Source organism: Callionymus lyra, chromosome 3 (genome assembly GCF_982586985.1).
Source record: "Callionymus lyra chromosome 3, fCalLyr1.hap1.1, whole genome shotgun sequence".
Classification (NCBI taxonomy): Eukaryota; Metazoa; Chordata; class Actinopteri; order Syngnathiformes; family Callionymidae; genus Callionymus; species Callionymus lyra.
This window is the reverse complement of record NC_141820.1, coordinates 21,227,704-21,247,993: the sequence shown is the minus strand read 5'-3', so window position 1 is coordinate 21,247,993 and position 20,290 is coordinate 21,227,704. Positions and strand designations below refer to the sequence as shown.

The following is a 20,290-nucleotide window of genomic DNA, read 5'->3' as shown; positions in this document are numbered from 1 at the left end:
GCACCAGTTTGAAACTAGCACCTGCCCATGTGATCGTCAGACTTGTCATTCTTTTTTTAATCCAAAAAATGGTAGCACACTAAAACTTTTGCTCATTTGTCTTGTGGTTTTACCTCCTAAAAATCATGGTCTTTGTCTCAGATTTTCACAGATATATTTCAATTTCAAATTATTAATGATTTTATTGAGGGTCAAACAGTTCAATTGGTTGATGATTCGTTTCTGTGAAAATGTTTTCTCTCCCTAAAGTGAGGTGACTGTCTTCACCTCAGCAGTGTCGTTCACCTGATGTTGTTGGCAAACACACAAACAAGTTATGAAATATAATTACCTTTTTTTATTAGTCTATTCTTGTCCTTTACATCAGTTTCAGTAAAACTGTCCTATATAAAACAATTGTGCACTGAGAGTATTTCTATTTGTGGCTTTATCATCAACATCATACACATACAATCATTCATTATACATGTACAATCATACATTATACACGTACAATTATACATGTACAATCCTACATCATACACGTACAATTATACATGTACAATCCTATATCATACACGTACAATTATACATGTACAATCCTACATCATACACGTACAATTATACATGTACAATCCTATATCATACACGTACAATTATACATGTACAATCCTACATCATACACGTACAATTATACATGTAGAATCCTACATCATACATGTACAATCCTACATCATACACGTACAATTATACATGTACAATCCTACATCATACACGTACAATTATACATGTAGAATCCTACATCATACATGTACAATCCTACATTAGACACGTACAATTATACATGTACAATCCTACATCATACACGTACAATTATACATGTACAATCCTACATCATACACGTACAATTATACATGTAGAATCCTACATCATACATATACAATCCTACATCATACATGTACAATTATACATGTACAATCCTACATCATACATGTACAATTATACATGTACAATCAAACATTATACACGTACAATTATACATGTACAATCATACATCATACACGTACAATTATATATGTCAAATCATACATCATACACGTACAATTATACATGTACAATCCTATATCATACACGTACAATTATACATGTACAATCCTACATCATACACGTACAATTATACATGTACAATCCTATATCATACATGTACAATTATACATGTACAATCCTACATCATACACGTACAATTATACATGTACAATCCTATATCATACACGTACAATTATACATGTACAATCCTACATCATACACGTACAATTATACATGTACAATCCTACATCATACACGTACAATTATACATGTAGAATCCTACATCATACATGTACAATCCTACATTAGACACGTACAATTATACATGTACAATCCTACATCATACACGTACAATTATACATGTACAATCCTACATCATACACGTACAATTATACATGTAGAATCCTACATCATACATATACAATCCTACATCATACATGTACAATTATACATGTACAATCCTACATCATACATGTACAATTATACATGGACAATCATACATTATACACGTACAATTATACATGTACAATCATACATCATACACGTACAATTATATATGTCAAATCATACATCATACACGTACAATTATACATGTACAATCCTATATCATACACGTACAATTATACATGTACAATCCTACATCATACACGTACAATTATACATGTACAATCCTATATCATACACGTACAATTATACATGTACAATCCTACATCATACATATACAATCCTACATCATACATGTACAATTATACATGTACAATCCTACATCATACATGTACAATTATACATGTACAATCATACATTATACATGTACAATTATACATGTACAATCATACATCATACACGTACAATTATATATGTCAAATCATACATCATACACATACAATTATACTTGTACAATCCTACATTATACACATACAATTATACATGTACAATCATACATCATACACGTACAATTATAAAAAAAACTAAACAATAACAAAATTACAAAATAAATTTTAAAAATTACAATTAAAGTTGTATTGTTTATTTTTCAAAAATATGTATTAAATTAATTCCACATAGTCTTTTTCCTTCATTTCATTACTTCCCTCTTGCTTGCACTAGTTGCGCACTGCTTCCAGGATTGTACTTTCTATCAGAGCTTTCATCCAATCATATTTGAGCAGCCGGTCATGTGTTACCCGAGGCCTTCAGTCGTTTCAGAAGTGGCTCCTGCCCATTGAAATCAACGGCAGCCAAAGGATCGTGTTAACCAATCAGATCCGAGTTGGCGACACAACGTCAGCGCTTTAGAAGAAACCCGCGTCACAGACGCGTTGAGTGCGTTGAACACGTGACATGTTCATGTCCTCTGATTGGATAGCACTGAGACAAGTCAAATGGCGCTAAAACGTTGATTTGAGTTAATTTCACTGTTTGTTTTTCAACACTATGGCTGAAGAGCTTGATCTGGTCGCGGATATACTTGCAAAGCTATTTTTAAGAAGGACTTTTCAAGAAAAGCTGGGCGTTGTTAAGAAAGTTATGCTAACTCCGAGACGAGCCTTTCACGAGCCTCAAAGGATTTATTTATTTCCTCCATAAACTACGTTAGTAAATGTATTTTTTTCTTTATAATGTTGCGCTTTATGAGATCAATAGTGGTGCTTGTGTGTGTCGCTTTAGCGTGTGTGTGTGTTTGTCGCTGAGCGTGTGTGTCGTGGCCATGGAAACCACACAGTGGGACTAGTGGGAGTGATATTTGAATATAATACACTGATGTTCATTTGATGATAAACATCTTATTGACCTATAACAGTTCACGCTCAGATCCCTGTGGTGTATAAAGAACCTTAAAGTAGTTATTGAGACGTGGATTCATTCAAACATGCGCCACTGAAGGCCTGTGTGTGAAATGCACGCAACTGATACACGTACAATTATACATGAACAATCATACATCGTACACATACAATTATACATAAAACACATTATACACTGACTATCATACATGCACAATAATACCTCATACATGTACAATCATACACGTCAAATCAATCAAACGTTTCACCTTTAGTCAACCACATTATGGTTAATGTAATCAAACAAGTTTTAGCTAATAAAGAATAGTTTAAGATGGAAAATAACTTTTCTTATTATTTCTGCTCCTTAAATCAAAAACTTTTTTTTTTTGTGAAATAAAAAATGTTTTCACACACACACACCTGTTCTACGTTACTGTAACAGCTGGTCATAATTCATTGACCAATAATGGTAACAGTAATGAAAGTTATAAATATAATAATACTTTAATTAAATAAAAACCCAATTAAAATCAAACGTTTAACAGAACTGATGACACGCGACACAAGAGGGTAAAGATTAGCACAGAACAACGCGTCAGATAAACAAGATATAAATAGTGAATACGACGAAATTGACCATAAAAAAACACGTCAGAAGTATGTTGTTGCTGCGACTCGAGTGCGAGTGCAATTGGATGTTCATTGTTTTCGACTCAACAGAGGCTGATGGGAGTTCATTTCTGAGTCACAGTGAGCAGAAAGTTGATGTTTCTTTTATGACTCAGTTTTCCTGTGAACTTTAAATGCTTTGAATTCAAAACAATGCTTCCGGCTTTGTTTCCTTTCATTATGTTAAGTATATTCGTCGTCTTTACTAAAGTTTTCAATCAATCAAATATTTATTTTTTGTATAGTTTTTAATTTAATCTTAAATAAAAGCTTTTGATTTTAAAGAAATGGATTCAGGTTTATTTTAAATTGATTTAAAGTTAACAAAATAATGCATTTTTGCTTTTTAAAATACATTGCAATTGTTATTTAGACTTTAGACTTTCTTTATTGTCGTTACACAGAAGAACACAGCAGTGAAAACTGGCAACGAAATTTCGTTGCTTGGCAAAAACACAGCATAGGGTGATTGTTTAAATATTAATATTAATAAGTTAAAATTAGAGCAATATAATATAAACAGAATAAATAAATGTTTTAAATATTGCATATAATAAATGTATATAAGAGTATAAATATAAATGTAAATATAAATAAGTAAAAAATAGTGCAATATATATATAAATAGAACAAATACTGTAAATGTTTTAAAGTTATATTGCATTCTGATGCTATTTAGTCGTTATTTCATGCTTTATTATAGTTAGCTATATTTATTAGCTTTTTCTATTTTTAAACCTTTACTCTTTTCCGTTGTATGTTTAAATAGCTTTTAGCGTGTTTACCGCTGGTGTTGTTAAAATAACACATGTCTTCTAGTCACACCTAAGTCATAGAAGGGGAAGTATCTGTCCACTGTATAAATAATAGTTAGTAATAATACACTTGGAAATTCCCTTCTTTTTCTTTAACATTTTCAATAGTAAACAATTGTCTTTAAGTCTTTTAATGATACTGCTTTTACATAATATACTATTATTATTTGTTTGGATATTGATGATTTGAAGTTGTGTCTTGCATCAGGAAGTCATTGATGGTTGTTTAATTTAACTAAAATATGTGACAGCAAATGAACAAACAAATTTAAGATAATTTGAAAATTTAAGTAATTCGAGGTGCAGTAATATAAAATGAGCGGCAGGGGGACTGATCTGATCCAGCCTTACACCCCAGCTCGGGCTCTGAGGTCTGTGGATCAGAATCTACTTATGGTTCCACGCACACGGCTCAGGACCAGAGGAGAGAAATCTTTTCAGGCTGTTGCTCCTAAGCTTTGGAACGATCTTCCTCTCTCTCTTTGCGCTTGATGGATCTACTGACTCCTTCAAGAAACACCTTAAGACGTTTCTATTTGTTCAGGCTTTTCCTTGAATTTCTCGAACTCATGTGTTGTTCTCAGTATTATCTTGATCTTTAAAGTATGTACTTTTTTGAGTATTGTTTTGATTGTCTAAGCGTTTTTGACCCTGGTCTCGAAAAGCGCTATATACAAGTGCCTTGCGAAAGTATTCGGCCCCCTTGAACCTTTCAACATTTCGCCACATTTCAGGCTTCAAACATAAAGATATACAATTTTAATTTTTTGTCATGAATCAACAACAAGTGGGACACAATCGTGAAGTGGAACGAAATTTATTGGATAATTTAAACTTTTTTAACAAATAAAAAACTGTGGGGCGTGCAATATTATTCGGCCCCCTTGCGCTAATACTTTGTAGTGCCACCTTTTGCTGCAATTACAGCTGCAAGTCGCTTGGGGTATGTCTCTATCAGTTTTGCACATCGAGAGACTGGAATTCTTGCCCATTCTTCCTTGCAAAACAGCTCGAGCTCAGTGAGGTTGGATGGAGAGCGTTTGTGAACAGCAGTCTTCAGCTCTTTCCACAGATTCTCGATTGGATTCAGGTCTGGACTTTGACTTGGCCATTCTAACACCTGGATACGTCTATTTGTGAACCATTCCATTGTAGATTTGGCTTTAAGTTTTGGATCATTGCCCTGTTGGAAGATAAATCTCCATCCCAGTCTCAGGTCTTTTGCAGACTCCAACAGGTTTTCTTCCAGAATGGTCCTGTATTTGGCTCCATCCATCTTCCCATCAATTTTAGCCATCTTCCCTGTCCCTGCTGAAGAAAAGCAGGCCCAAACCATGATGCTGCCACCCCCATGTTTGACAGTGGGGATGGTGTGTTCAGGGTGATGAGCTGTGTTGCTTTTACGCCAAACATATCGTTTTGCATTGTGGCCAAAAAGTTCGATTTTGGTTTCATCTGACCAGAGCGCCTTCTTCCACATGTTTGGTGTGTCTCCCAGGTGGCTTGTGGCAAACTTTAAACAAGACTTTTTATGGATATCTTTGAGAAATGGCTTTCTTCTTGCCACTCTTCCATAAAGGCCAGATTTGTGCAGTGCACGACTGATTGTTGTCCTATGGACAGACTCTCCCACCTCAGCTGTAGTTATCTGCAGTTCATCCAGAGTGATCATGGGCCTCTTGGCTGCATCTCTGATCAGTCTTCTCCTTGTTTATGAAAATGAAAGTTTGGAGGGACGGCCGGGTCTTGGTAGATTTGCAGTGGTCTGATACTACTTCCATTTCAATATAATTGCTTGCACAGTGCTCCTTGAGATGTTTAAAGCTTGGGAAATCTTTTTGTATCCAAATCCAGCTTTAAACTTCTCCACAACAGTATCTCGGACCTGCCTGGTGTGTTCCTTTGTCTTCATGGTTCTCTCTGCGCTTTAAACAGAACCCTGAGACTATCAAAGAGCAGGTGCATTTATACGGAGACTTGATTACACTCAGGTGCATTCATTTTATCATCATCAGTCATTTAGGACAACATTGGATCATTCAAAGATCCTCACTGAACTTCTGGAGTGAGTTTGCTGCACTGAAAGTAAAGGGGCCGAATAATATTGCACGCCCCACTTTTCAGTTTTTTATTTGTTAAAAAAGTTTAAATTATCCAATAAATTTCGTTCCACTTCACGATTGTGTCCCACTTGTTGTTGATTCATGACAAAAAATTAAAATTGTATATCTTTATGTTTGAAGCCTGAAATGTGGCGAAATGTTGAAAGTTTCAAGGGGGCCGAATACTTTCGCAAGGCACTGTAAATAAATATTACTTACTTACTTACTTACAAACATCGGACATTCGAAACAAGCATCAGTCATTTTACAATTATCACAAAAAAAGGCATTTAAAGCATTACTTTATTGTACTTAAATAATGAAATACACAGAAACAATACAAATTAAATTACATTGCATATATATATTTCTGATATTAGCAGTTCATTTAAATTAAACATTTTGATATAAAATAAATATCCTTCCATTTCTCTTTTGGTAAAAAATATTAACTTATTGCAAATCCAATAAAAAAACACCAATAATAAACAAATACATTCAAGAGGATTTTACTATAGACCTTTAAAAGGTTACACGTATCTTATTGTAAGACGATTTATTCAAGCCTCTATAGCTCGTCTTTAAAAATAGAGACGAACTATGGTAACAGGAAGTGCCTTGTTGAGGGTGAAGACCATGTTTCAAGGGAAGGGACGTTGCATCAGTTCATTGATCCACCGGAGGACCAGCGTGAACTCTGACGCAGCCTTCAACGCTTTGTTCTTCTTCTGAAATTAAACAGAAAAACGTCATTATTGCACTCTTCTATGTACTCGAGAAAATGTTTTAAAAATAATCAACTGTCAGTCCATGTACATATATAATTGAATGTTTTCTTTTGATTGTGATTTTACTCATATTTATTTTTTATTTTATTTTATTTTTGGTATTGTTTTTAATTTCAGAAAATAAAGAGCTTTTCTGTCACATTCTAAAATGGAATTTATATTAAATCAAATATTCCAAAACTTATTTTATGTCATAGTGTGTTTCACATATTTTATTTTAATTTTTTTTATATATTGAATTTACTTTTTAGAATCCTTAAATACTATACATATTGAAAAATATACAGTCAGTCAAGTCCTAAACTTATTTTATGCCATAGTGTGTTTCGTATATTTTATTTTTATTTTTTTATATATTGAATTTACTTTTTAGAATCCTTAAATAATATACATATTGAAATTGAAAAATATACAGTCAGTCAAGTCCAAAACTTATTTTATGTCATAGTCTGTTTCGCATATTTTATTTTTATTTTTTTTATATATTGAATTTACTTTTTAGAATCCTTAAATAATATACATATTGAAATTGAAAAATATACAGTCAGATAAACACTAAAGCTTATAAACTTAAGAATATCCTTTTATTCATTATTTTTGTTTGTTTGTCCAGTTGCCACTAGGTGGTGCTGTCTGACAGTGAAAGGAGTCGTTTCTCTGTGTGTTTATTGTAGGTACTTTTAGGTTCAAAAATGAAAAGGTTATGTTGTTGTTCAAGGTTGTGGGAATATCTACCTTCTTGATCTTCTTCTCCAGCCTCTTCATCTTTCTGGACCACTTTGTCGGGCAGTTTAAAGGAACCTGAACACGAGGAGAGAGTGTTTTTTGATGTAAATCTCCCCAAAAAACAACTGGTGGTTTGACAGAATCCATACTCACGCATTCGTTCAGCGTGAGATGCAGCTGGTGGATCATCTCCCCGAAGTGCAGAGGGAAGAGCTCCTGAAGAGATGCGTCGCTGAACACACTGCTCTGGTACACGTCGAGCAGCTGTCGCACTTCTGGCCAGCCGATGGAAAGCTGGGGTCGAGACAATGAGGTTTAAACACAATGTTTTCCAGGCAACCATGATTTCTAAACCTGATCACTGCCTCCATTTTAATGAGTTTTCTTACATTTTTACTTATATTATGTATTAATAGTTCTTATTATAATACAACTTGTTATATGTAACCTTGTTTTATTGATTCATTTTCTCTTTTTTTTTTAAAACTTGTTTTATTTTGTTGAGGTGTTTCTTAAACAAGAAAATAGAAAAAAATATATTTTGAAAAGAAATACATTTTAGGGCCATTTTTACTTGTTTCCTCAAAATCTTCTATTATTATCTTGGTCTTTAAAGTATATATTGAATATTGTTTTGATTGTTTAAGCGCTTTGTGACCCTGGTCTGGAAAAGCGCTATACAAATAAAAATTACTTACTTACTTACTTACTTATATAATAAGAGAAATGTCTAACAAAAATATATATTTAAATACATTTGCATATATTATTAATTACTGCATAGCTACACTTTATTATATAAATAATTCGCTTTTTTACTGTTTATATTTATTTATTTTGACACAATAGTCACTCGAGGGACTTTTCATTTCAAATTTTACCCATTTTCTATTTAATAATATTTTGTAATAATGAGCGTATTTTCTTGCTTTTGATGCAACTTTCTTTGCTGATGCGGTAATATCTATTTGGCTCATTAAATAGCAGGGACGTGGATGAACGTCACATTACTGGTAAGCCAAATTATAAACTAATTATTGTTATTGTTAAATGAAAATAACGATTACAAGGGCGGGTCAGTTATGCAGTTCCCCGCAGATTTTTACTGACGCGGATCAACGTCACAACCGGGGTCGAAAAAATACAATCGTATTAATCGTCTTATTGCAATGAATAATCACAGACATCTGCTTTAATATAAGTAAGAACAACAAAAAATCTCAATAGATAATAAATCCTTCAGTGGTTTACTCACGCTGCCGCAGGTTGTGCAAAATCTGGGAAGCAGCTGAGACTTCATGTCTGAGTTCTTTTCTCTCTGTGGACACCAAATACATCACAACATTGATAATGATAAAAACACTAAAAACCGTTCATCACAAACAAATTTAATAAACAACAGGTGACTGCTATAGTTCAAAGGTCAAAACATTCCCACAGTTCTTTTCTATTTGTTTTCTTCCTGTACAAACTCATCCAATGATGTCCATTCACCCTCGAAAAAGTACATTTTTGTTTCCTTCTTGAGTTCTTTGTAAGACCTTCAACGGGAGAGTGTTATTAGGAATTTCTTTTATAACCTGAATAAAGAAATGTATGCAAAACTGTATTAAAATTGAGATATTTAAAGCAGGAACTGATCTTTATATTTTTAAAAGTATATTCTGGTACAATATATTTATAATCAACTTCCTGGTAGAGATTATTTAAAGCCAAAATAAAATGTTTTATTTAAATACATTTTGTTTTATCTGCTAGAACTAATGAAACAAACGTTATATTTTGAAACGATCAGTTGGATTAAAATAAATTGTTCAATAATGTATGTAAAGCCGAATTAAAACAGTATTATCGACTTCTGCGTTACTTTTATATTTAATTTACTGATGTTAAATCCTTTAACTCATTCAATCTGACATTCATGGATTAAATATGAATTATTCATGTGTAAAGTTGTAAATTCCTCTGACAGAGCAAAAGTTCACGTCTCACCGGGAGTTTATTGATCAGCTGTCGGCTCTTACTCCACAGGTATCGGATCAGCCCGACCGGGATCTCCTGCCTGCAGGAAAGCCCTTGCTGATTCGTCGCCACGGCAACGTCTCCAGCGTGGAGTAGGGCGAGGAGGAGGAGCGTCGCGAGAGTTGACATCCTGGCCAAGAGAAGACAAACCTTCTGAAGCTGTAAGTTGTCTGGTTTGATTTATTTATACTGCCTCCATCTCCTCCTCCTACAGACACTCCTCCTTTCCCCCCTTCTCTATTATTCTGCTATTCAGGAAATTTTAGCTACTTTCCTTTACCTTTACTGAAGCCAATGATTTATCAACTTTCAATCCAGGTCGTTGAGGTCAGCTTCATTGAACAGATGAGAACAACACGATAAATAATTTAATATATAACATAAAACTCTAGTTACATATTTATATATTAAATCTTTTTTTTTTAAATTAATTATATTGAAAATTAAATATAGGTAAAATGATTTTTATTTAGAGATTTATTTCCTCCTGCACGACCATGAGGTGAAGGAAGATCCTATTTGGTAATATTTACTGAGACTGAGGCTTTTTTTTTCCTTGATATTGGTCAATCTTCGTGATCTGCTCAACTGGCTTTATCTTTTTATTGCTATACTGTCATTTCCTTCACTCAAGAAACAAGTGCCGTCAAAATGACTCACCTTAACATGGCTGTGTGTTGTTTTTAAAACAGTGTTTCCGGCCGTAGCACACATTTTTAAAAGATAAAGCATCCTATCATGTCATGTTTCTGGCTTTATCTTCGTGGAAACATTTAAAAAGTCTCAGTTCTTTATATAAAAACACCGCTTCTGCTGTAAAGAAGTTTATTGGTCACATGACACTCACAGAGTCTCGGGCGGGTCGTTTTTACCACACGAGTCACGATTGTTCAAATTAAAATATGAGAAAAAAAAAAAAGAAAAATGTTACGTATTGTTGCTTTAATTCAATAATAAACCAAACTGTTCTTTATTCAAAGGGATGTCTCCAAATCCTCTATTCCCCGAATGACCATTCGTCCTTTCTATCACCCACTTCTGCAGCAGACTCTTTTTGTGATCTGGTCGATGTAACCTCACTAAAACTAAACTAAAACTCACCTGGTGAACCGCTTAAATAATACTGGTTAAACTGTTAAAGGCTTGGGTTATCTTACCGTTACTTTAGCAAAATGTTGCTTCTAGTCGGTGATCTTCCAGATTTTTAGACTTGTTTTTATCATGTCTTAGGATCATTAACATGATGTACTTTCATTTGATAATATCAAAGTTATCCCAGGTCCTTAAACATGATTCAGTCATTAGTTACCGGCGACAAAAACGCATCTTTCAAGTCACGTTTAAAAAAAATTGGAGGGTCAATCTGCTTGGGAGGTCTAAAGTCAGTGGAAAGTCAAGACGGAGGATCAGACATCCAACATCTTTATGTATGTGGCCGAAGAGTATTTGGACGTCCATCATGTTCTTCAGACGAGATCAGATTGGTGTATTTGATTCTTCTTCTTCTCTGCTTTTGTCGCTTTCACGTCTGGGCTGCGATTGATTATTGCGCCTCAGCAATATAGCAAAAAGTGTCACCTACCCTACCTTTAACGTCATGATAGTGAGCACCTGAGACGACCAATTCGTTCATATTCCCTCCTTTCATTTGAACTTTTTCTGTGTGAGGTAAAATAATATTTGTGAGAGACTCACTGAGCTCAGCTGGTTCAGCGTGTCGAATGCACATCAAGTCCCGGGCCGGTCCACTCTGGCTTGGTAATGTCTCAATTTCGCTTTCATAGTTGTCTGTCACTAGATTTCAAACTTTAATCTTGAAAAGTGTTTAATCCTCAAGTCATCCTCATGACATCACTTCCCGCCACATAAAAGTAGGTTTCTCATTCTTTGAGCTCGTCCGAGGTAAACGCTGACTCGGCAGGTATGTTTCCGACAAGGTTCTGGTAAGTCACTGAGACCTGAACCGGCTGTCAGCCGTCACAGGAAGCAGAAGCAGGTCAAGTCACCGCACCGACTCCTCCGCCGCTCCATCCACACACCTACGAGTGTCGCACAGCAGGAGGGACTTTTGTCGAAAGATCCTGCTTCTGAGTAACGCAATGCGCAGTGCATGCTGGGAAGAATGGTCGCCAACTATCTGGATCTCTGTTCAAGGCGTGATGTGTTAGCGATCTCACAGGCGCCGCCAAATTGTTGCTATTAGCTCACTTAGAGACAGTGTTGGTTCCAGTGTTGTCGTGAATCCCAGGTTCGCCTTCAACTGTGGTGTAAAACATGAGAGATGAGTGTTGATGTAAAAGCATCTTCTCGTTTCTGCTCTTGTTTTCACGAGTGAACGAAAGATGGAGCACGACCTCATGAAGACCTGAACCAAAAGGCAGACCTCTTGATTGAAGGGTTACTTTCTGTTCTTATCTATGAGCACACAATGCAGACATCTATTCACTCACTCATCCACCCATCCATGCATTCACCAATCCTTGCATTCAACCATCCATACATTCAACAATCAACCCATCCATGCATTTACCCATCCATGCATTCACCCATCCATGCATTCACCCATCCATGCATTCACACATCCATGCATTCACACACATCCATGCATTCACACATCCATGCATTCACACATCCACGCATTCAACCATCCATTCATTCACCTAACCATGCATTTACCCATCCATCCAACCATGCATCCACCTATCCATGCATTCAACCATCCATGCATTCACCTAACCATGCATTTACCCATCCATGCTTTCACACATCCGTGCATCCACCTATCCATGCATTCACCCATCCATGCATTCACCCATCCATGCAATTACCCATCCATCCATCCGTGCATTTACCCATCCATGCATTCACCCATCCATGCATTCACCCATCTATGCATTCACCCATCCATGCATTTACCCATCCATGCATTCACGCTTTCAACCATCCATGCGTTCACCTAGACTGTCAGGCTGCCACCAAGTCCATAGCAGGGGACCGAGTCAAGGAGATAGGGATCCACCACAGCAGCGGCGGAGCCCCCCCCAATACCCTGCGGACACGGCCAGTAACTGGGTCGAGTGCCACCGCATGAGCCCGGGGGAGCAATGGCCAGGCACCGGCCCAGGTCCCCTGGGTCACAGGGGGGCCACGGTTGTGCGGGCAGGGCGGGGGCAATGGGGCTGCAGCCATCCGGGAACGGCCCCCAATCTTTGAACTGTAGACCGTCCCCAACAGCCGCAGCCCACCTCCCCCATGTCATGAGGGAAGTTTGGGGGGCCAGCAGTATTTCATGGGCGGTCCACGGTCTCTAAGGTGCAGAGGCCCCGCCCATCACACGTACTGACCCCCAGCCCCCGCCCCCACCCACCATGCAGCACCCAGGGGGACAGCAGCACTTGCATGGGCGGTACATGGTCTCTACTGTAACATGGGTCCGCCCAATGCCTCCGTCGTCCCCCCAATGTGGCCCCGCCCAGTGTGGCACCCCCCCACCCGGGAAGCCCCCGAAAGACCGACCAACCCGGCCACGAACCCCCAGGACCAAGGGCGACAAACTCCCCGACCACAGCACATGCCACACAGGGCGGGTAGAGGACCACAGCCACCGCTGCAGCAGACACCCGCCCCAAGACAGGCCCCCCACCACAGACCAGGCGAAGCCATCGGGGCCGGAAGGCCATCCAGAACACCCGGCCAGCCCCAGCCCCACCCCTAACGGTTCACCCGCCAACCCCGTCGGCGGGACCAGCAACCCCCCAGCCCCAGCACCGCCCCCAGCGCAACCACCCATCCACCACCCCAACCACCCCCGCCAGTACCAGCCCCCACACACCACCAAAGACCCCCCGGAAGCGGGCCACCCCCCCCGCCGGCACACGGGGCCATCGCGGCACCAGCGGTCACCACCACCAGGCCCAAGGCACCCACAGGCCCCATCCGCCGGGCCCCTCACACCCGAATCGGCCAAGCCAGAACGGCCCCGGCGAGAAAAGAAGGATATACAGAGCTCGGTGTCTAAAGCTAAAACTCCTCCAGCATTCTCAGCCTATAGCAGCTAAGATAAACAGTTTTGTTAGTTATGACAGCTAGAGATAAACAGTCAAGTTAATTATAGGCTTTATCGGAAAGTAAGGTTTTAAGATTATTTTTAAACATAGAGAGGGTGTCTGCCCTCCGGACTGAAGCCGGTAGTTTGTTCCAAAGCAGAGGGGCTTGAAAACTGAAGGCCCTGGCTCCGAATCTACATTTAGAGATTTGTGGTATAACTAGTAGATCAGAGTTTAGGGATCGTAAGGTCCTTGAGGGTTGGTAAGTTTGGATTAAATCTTTAATGTACTGTATGTTGGTGCTAGACCATGTAAGGCTTTATAGGTTAGGAGAAGGATTTTAAATTGTATTCTAAATTCTATAGGAAGCCAATGTAGGGAAGACAGTACAGGGGAAATGTGTTTGCGCCTCTTAGTCTTAGTCAGGACACGAGCTGCAGAGTTCTGAATGAGCTGAAGAGTTCTGAGAGACTTTTTAGAACAGCCTGACAGAAGAGAGTTACAATAGTCCAGCCTGGAGGTAACAAAAGCATGGATGAGCGTCTCAGCAGCATCTAAAGGAAGGAAGTGCCTAATTTTTGAAATGTTACGAAGGTGGAAGTAAGCAGTCCGTGAGATTTGTTTTATGTGTGAGTTAAATGATAAGTCCTCGTCAAAGCATACACCCAGATTCTTTACAGTGGTGCTAGTAGCAGGAGCAAGTCCATTTTGTAAAGCTAGATCATTAGTTAATGATTGTCTGAGATGTTGCGGACCAACTAGTAAAACCTGTCTTTTCCGAGTTCAGTAGGAGGAAGTTTTTGGTCATCCATGACTTGATATCTGTGATACAGGACTGTAATTGTGTTAGCTGATTTCTTTCATCTGGCTTCATGGACAAGTAAAGTTGGGTGTTATCAGCATAACAGTGAAAATGTATAGAGTGTCTTCTAATCAAGTCCCCTAGTGGGAGCATATAGATTGTGAATAGTATTGGACCAAGAACAGAACCTTGTGGGACACCATAGCTGACCATAGTGTGTGTCGATGAGAGGTGGTTGACATGTACATAGTGCGTTCTATCCGACAGGTAAGATTTAAACCAGTTAAGAGCAGTTCCACGAATGCCTAAATGGTTTTCTAGCCTCTGTAGAAGGATTTGGTGGTCGACAGTGTCAAATGCAGCACTGAGATCTAGAAGAACAAGAACTGAAACATGGCCCTGATCAGAGGCCATCAGTAGGTCGTTACTTACTTTTACCAGGGCGGTCTCTGTGCTGTGGTGTTCCCTAAAACCAGACTGAAACACCTCAAATTGATCATTGTCCTGGAGATAATCACAGAGCTGACTCGTTACCACTTTCTCCAGAAGTTTTGAAATGAATACTAGATTAGAGATAGGCCTATCGTTAGTGAGAACCTCTGGATAGAGAGTGGGTTTTTTAAGCAGAGGTTTAATTACTGCAACTTTAAAAATCTGAGGCACATAGCCGGATGTTATTGACAAGTTAATAATGTCAAGAAAGTGCTAAGTAAGGGGAACAGTTCTTTAAGTAGCCATGTGGGAATAGGATCGAGAAGACATGTTGTGGACTTTGAGGAGGAAACAACCTGGGACAGCTGTCGAGGACTCACTGGTAGAAAGGAGTCAAAGTATATATCAGTCATAGTGTCTGTGACCTGAGAGGCTGCACTGGTTGTATTAGAAGAATCCAGGAGGTCTTGAATCTTTCCTCTAATAGTTACAATTTTTTCATTAAAAAAGTTCACAAAGTCATTGCTACTAAGATGAGAAGGGATGGACTGCTCAATGGACTGATGGCTCCGTGTCAGCCTGGCAACAGTACTGAATAAGAACTTGGGGTTATTCTTATTTGCTTCTATAAGTGATGAGTAGTAGCTGGCTCTGGCTTTCCGAAGAGATGCCTTGTATATTTTTAACTTATCCTGCCAGTCCTGGTAGAATTCATTATGTTTTGATGAACGCCATTTCTTCTCTAGTCGTCTAGAAACCTGTTTTAATTTACATGTTTCCTGAGTATACCAGGGAGCAAGACTACTTCTGTTAACAGTCTTTTTAGTTAGTGGTGCGATTAAGTCAAGCGTATTGTGCAACGAGTCTGTAAAACTGCCCACAAAGTTATCAATGTCTGGGTGACTATGGGTAGAGTTTCTTGACACACTGAGGCTAGGCGTTTTACTGAGCACAGAGGGAATTATTTCCATAAACTTGGTAATGACACTTTCAGACTAAAGGAACTCAAATCTCTTTCCTGTTTAATGAGTTCTGCGCAATCGTTTGATCCAAGGAAGAGTGACATTTTAGAATTAAGACAGTCAATTTATTAATAACAAAGTATGATTACCAAAGTAGGCCTTACAAGACCTTAAATACAACAGTTAAACAAAGAAATGCAAATTATTCAAATTGTTCAGAAATACCACAGTTCCAGCGCTTGGTCCAGTCTCTGTCAGTCATCCTGGCTCACCCAGGTCCTCCCAGAGAGTGGCCCTTAATCTTTAGATCGTCTCGTCTTTTAAAGCCCTCAAGACACTCAAGACACTCCCAGAACCAAATCTGACTCCATAATGAACAACAGATGTTGTTTGATCTGATCACTAATCTAAACAAAGAATCTCCTGACCTCCTTCACACCTGTTATCTCCAACCAGGTTCGTGGACCATAAATTCTGTGTCTTGATACTTCAAAAGTCGGGAACATCCTTGTCTAAACAATCACAACATGTGTTACCGTGGCTTTATCCTTCCTCCCCCAATACATACAGTATCTTATCTTCACAGTCAGCACTTCTAACAAAATGGCACCAAGGTCCATAAAAGTTAAGACACAGTTGGCCAGAGCCCCTGAGCCTTCAACCCCTGCTGTGGGAAGGGAGCTGTCGTAAAACACAACACAGGATGTTTAAGATCTGAATGAGAGATGACATTATCAATGTTTAACAGTTGATTACACAAAGGACATACATTCAACTCATCAATGGATACACCTATAGGAAAGTAATTTAGAATATGTCTTCAAGACAGACATCTTTTGAGAGTGCTCCTACTCTGTAGACTTGGCTCATTTAAAATGAAGTCAAAGGTTATTAATTGATGGTCGGAAAGAACTGAATTCTGAGGAGAGACAATAACATTTTTAATTTCAAGTCCGTATGCTAGGACAAGGTCTAATGTGTGCTTAAAGCAGTGAGTCGGTTCATGTACATACTGAGAGAAACCAAATGACTCCAGGATAGAGTTAAACCTGTTAGCTAAGCTATCATGGACCATATCAACATGGATGTTAAAGTCACCAACAATAATCACTTTATCTGATTTAAGCACCAGGCTGGTCAGGAACTCGGGGAACTCAGCCAAGAATTCAGAATAAGGTCCAGGGGGACGATAGACTCCAACAAAGAGAAGTGACTGACCTGATCTCAAGGTTGTATTAGATACGCTAAGTATAATACTTTCAAAAGAGTTGAAATCACATTGTGGTCTAGTAAAGGTTGACAGACATGAGTTGATGATGGCTGCGACTCCACCTCCTCGACCAGAGCGTCGAGGGGCGTTAAAGTTAGTGTGGCTGGGTGGTGTTGATTCATTTAAAGATACGTAATCATCTATAGACAGCCAAGTTTCGGTTAAGAATAATAAGTCAATGGTTTTATCTGATATAAGTTCATTAATTAGTGCAGCTTTTGAGGACAGGGATCGGATATTCAACAATCCACACTTAATTCTCCTGTCCTCTACAATGGTAGTATTTATTTGATTTAGATTTATTTGAATTAGATTTTCTTTAATAGCTCTTCTACTGACATTTTTACTTGGTTTTATTAAGCGGGTCAGATTGACCCTCTCTATGTGGTTAGAGGTGGGTGGCTGTTGTGGGAGAAGGGCAGAAGAGTGTGGAAGACTGCAGTTCTGCCTTCTGATCTGTGCTCTGGGTCACGTTACACTAAAACTGTCAACACTGCTAGACAAGAGAGATGCTCCTTCCAACGTGGGATGGATGCAGTCTCTCCTAAGCAGACCAGGTTTTCCCCAGAAGGTTTTCCAGTTGTTAACAAAGCCAACCCCGTTTGCGGGGTACCACTCCAACAACCAGCGATTAAATGATGAATAGCGAGTAAACATATCATCATTGGCCATATTGGGAAGGGGTCCAGAGAACACTACGGAGTCCGACATTGTTTGTGCAAATGCACACACCGACTGAACGTTTACCTTGGTGACCTCCGAGCGACGTAATCGGATGTCGTTGCTGCCGACATGAATAATTATCTTACTGTATTTACGTTTAGCTTTAGCCAGCAGCTTTAAATTTGATTCAGTGTCGCCGGCTCTGGCCCCAGGAATGCAGACTACTCTCGCTGGCTTCGCTAGTTTAACATTCCGAAGAATGGAATCGCCTATGAACAGAGCAGGTTCCTCGACCGGTGACTTGTCGAGTGGAGAAAATCAGTTCGAAACGCTAAGGGGTTGGTGGTGCTCCGTTGACTTTGGCTGGGAACTATTCCTCCCACGAACAGTCACCCACCGACCCTGGTTTCCCGGCTGCTCGGGAATTGCTGGAGGACTAACTGCTAGGCTATGTGGCTGTGCACTGTCTACCTGACACTGGCTAGCTAGCGGTTTAGCTTCGACAGCGCACAACCGGCTCTCTAGTTCCATCCATGCATCCACCTATCCATGCATTCACCCATCCATGCATTCACACATCCACACATTCAACCATCCATGCATTCACCTAACCATGCATTAACCCATCCATCCATGCATCCACCCATCCATGCATCCACCTATCCATGCATTCACCCATCTATGCATTCACCCATCCATGCATTCACACATCCATGCATTTACCTAACCATGCATTTACCCATCCATGCATTCACCCATCCATGCATTCACCCATCCATGCATTTACCTAACCATGCATTTACCCAGCCATGCATTCACCCATCCATGCATTCACCCATCCATGCATTTACCCATCCATGCATTCACGCTTTCAACCATCCATGCGTTCACCTAACCATGCATTTTCCCATTCATGCATCCACCCATCCATGCATTCACCCATCCATGCATTTACCCATCCATGCATTCACCCATCTATGCATTCACCCATCCATGCATTTACCCATCCATGCATTCACGCTTTCAACCATCCATGCGTTCACCTAACCATGCATTTTCCCATTCATGCATCCACCCATCCATGCATTCCCCCATCTATGCATTCACCCATCCATGCATTTACCTAACCATGCATTTACCCATCCATGCATTCACCCATCCATGCATTCACCCATCCATGCATTTACCCATCCATGCATTCACGCTTTCAACCATCCATGCGTTCACCTAACCATGCATTTTCCCATTCATGCATCCACCCATCCATGCATCCACCCATCCATGCATTCACCCAGCTACACGTTCACCCATCCATGCATTTATGTACATTTGTTTACAAAAAAGGATCTTGTTATGTCAGTTACTGGTTTCAAACGCTTATTGGTCCATCCCAATGAAGATCCAAGGTCAGGTCAGGCTCAATGTTTTCTCTAGTCAGGCGTCCAGGAGGCATCTCAACAAGTTCTATGGATATAGAGATGCAGCATATGAGTCTCTCTTAAAACCACTGAGCTCCTCATCATTACTAGTCCAGACACTATAGGTAAAAAAAACTTCTTTTTTTTTTTATTTTTCAGTCGCCATCCACTTCGTGAAGCAGTAGTTTTGGATGCATTTGGATGGAAATAACACATCGACTGTCACGGAACTTCATAACAGGATCATACAGACTTTCTAACTTTTTCTTTCCCAGTAGACGCCATGTTTCTTTTGAAATTTGAAGACATCTCCATAGAGGGACATTCCACATCTGCACGAGTGGATTTGCTTTCACAACAGTGTCACTCTTAACAATGAGCTATTTTTAGGGACTTTTCTAAAGCACTTTCTAAAAGAAAAAGAAAAAAGTACTGTTCAGGCTGTCGCTGGAGTTTTCACACAGGTGACCAGTGATGATATAATAAGGAAAACCCAGACAGGTCTCGGGAGGCGATCAGATAACATTGAAGAGAGATAAAGAGAGGTGGGTGCGTAGAAGCCTCAGCACTCATTTACTAACAAGGAACCAGAGCGCACGTGACCACGCAGGGAAATCTAAAATCAACTTATGACCCATATTTTACAGACGCACAAACAATACTAAACGTCATCATCGCGACGGAGCGGGTCCATGGCTCGCCTCTATTGTTATCCAGAGGTTA

The 20,290-nt window shown here is 39.2% G+C and overlaps 1 protein-coding gene and 1 pseudogene across 1 annotated transcript; both read right to left on the bottom strand.

Annotated features, from left to right (window-relative positions):
• Window positions 1-6,867: 6,867 nt before the first annotated feature.
• Window positions 6,868-10,109, bottom strand: il26 (interleukin 26). Its single transcript, XM_087785816.1, has 5 exons — window positions 9,945-10,109; window positions 9,208-9,270; window positions 8,106-8,246; window positions 7,962-8,027; window positions 6,868-7,166 (listed from the first exon to the last, which is right to left on the bottom strand). The coding sequence occupies exons 1-5, from the start codon at window positions 10,101-10,103 to the stop codon at window positions 7,080-7,082; spliced, it is 516 nt and encodes a 171-aa protein (XP_087641942.1). The 5' UTR covers window positions 10,104-10,109; the 3' UTR covers window positions 6,868-7,079.
• A 7,845-nt stretch (window positions 10,110-17,954) lies between these two features.
• On the bottom strand, window positions 17,955-18,828 carry LOC148083810 (uncharacterized; annotated as a pseudogene).
• Window positions 18,829-20,290: the final 1,462 nt, after the last annotated feature.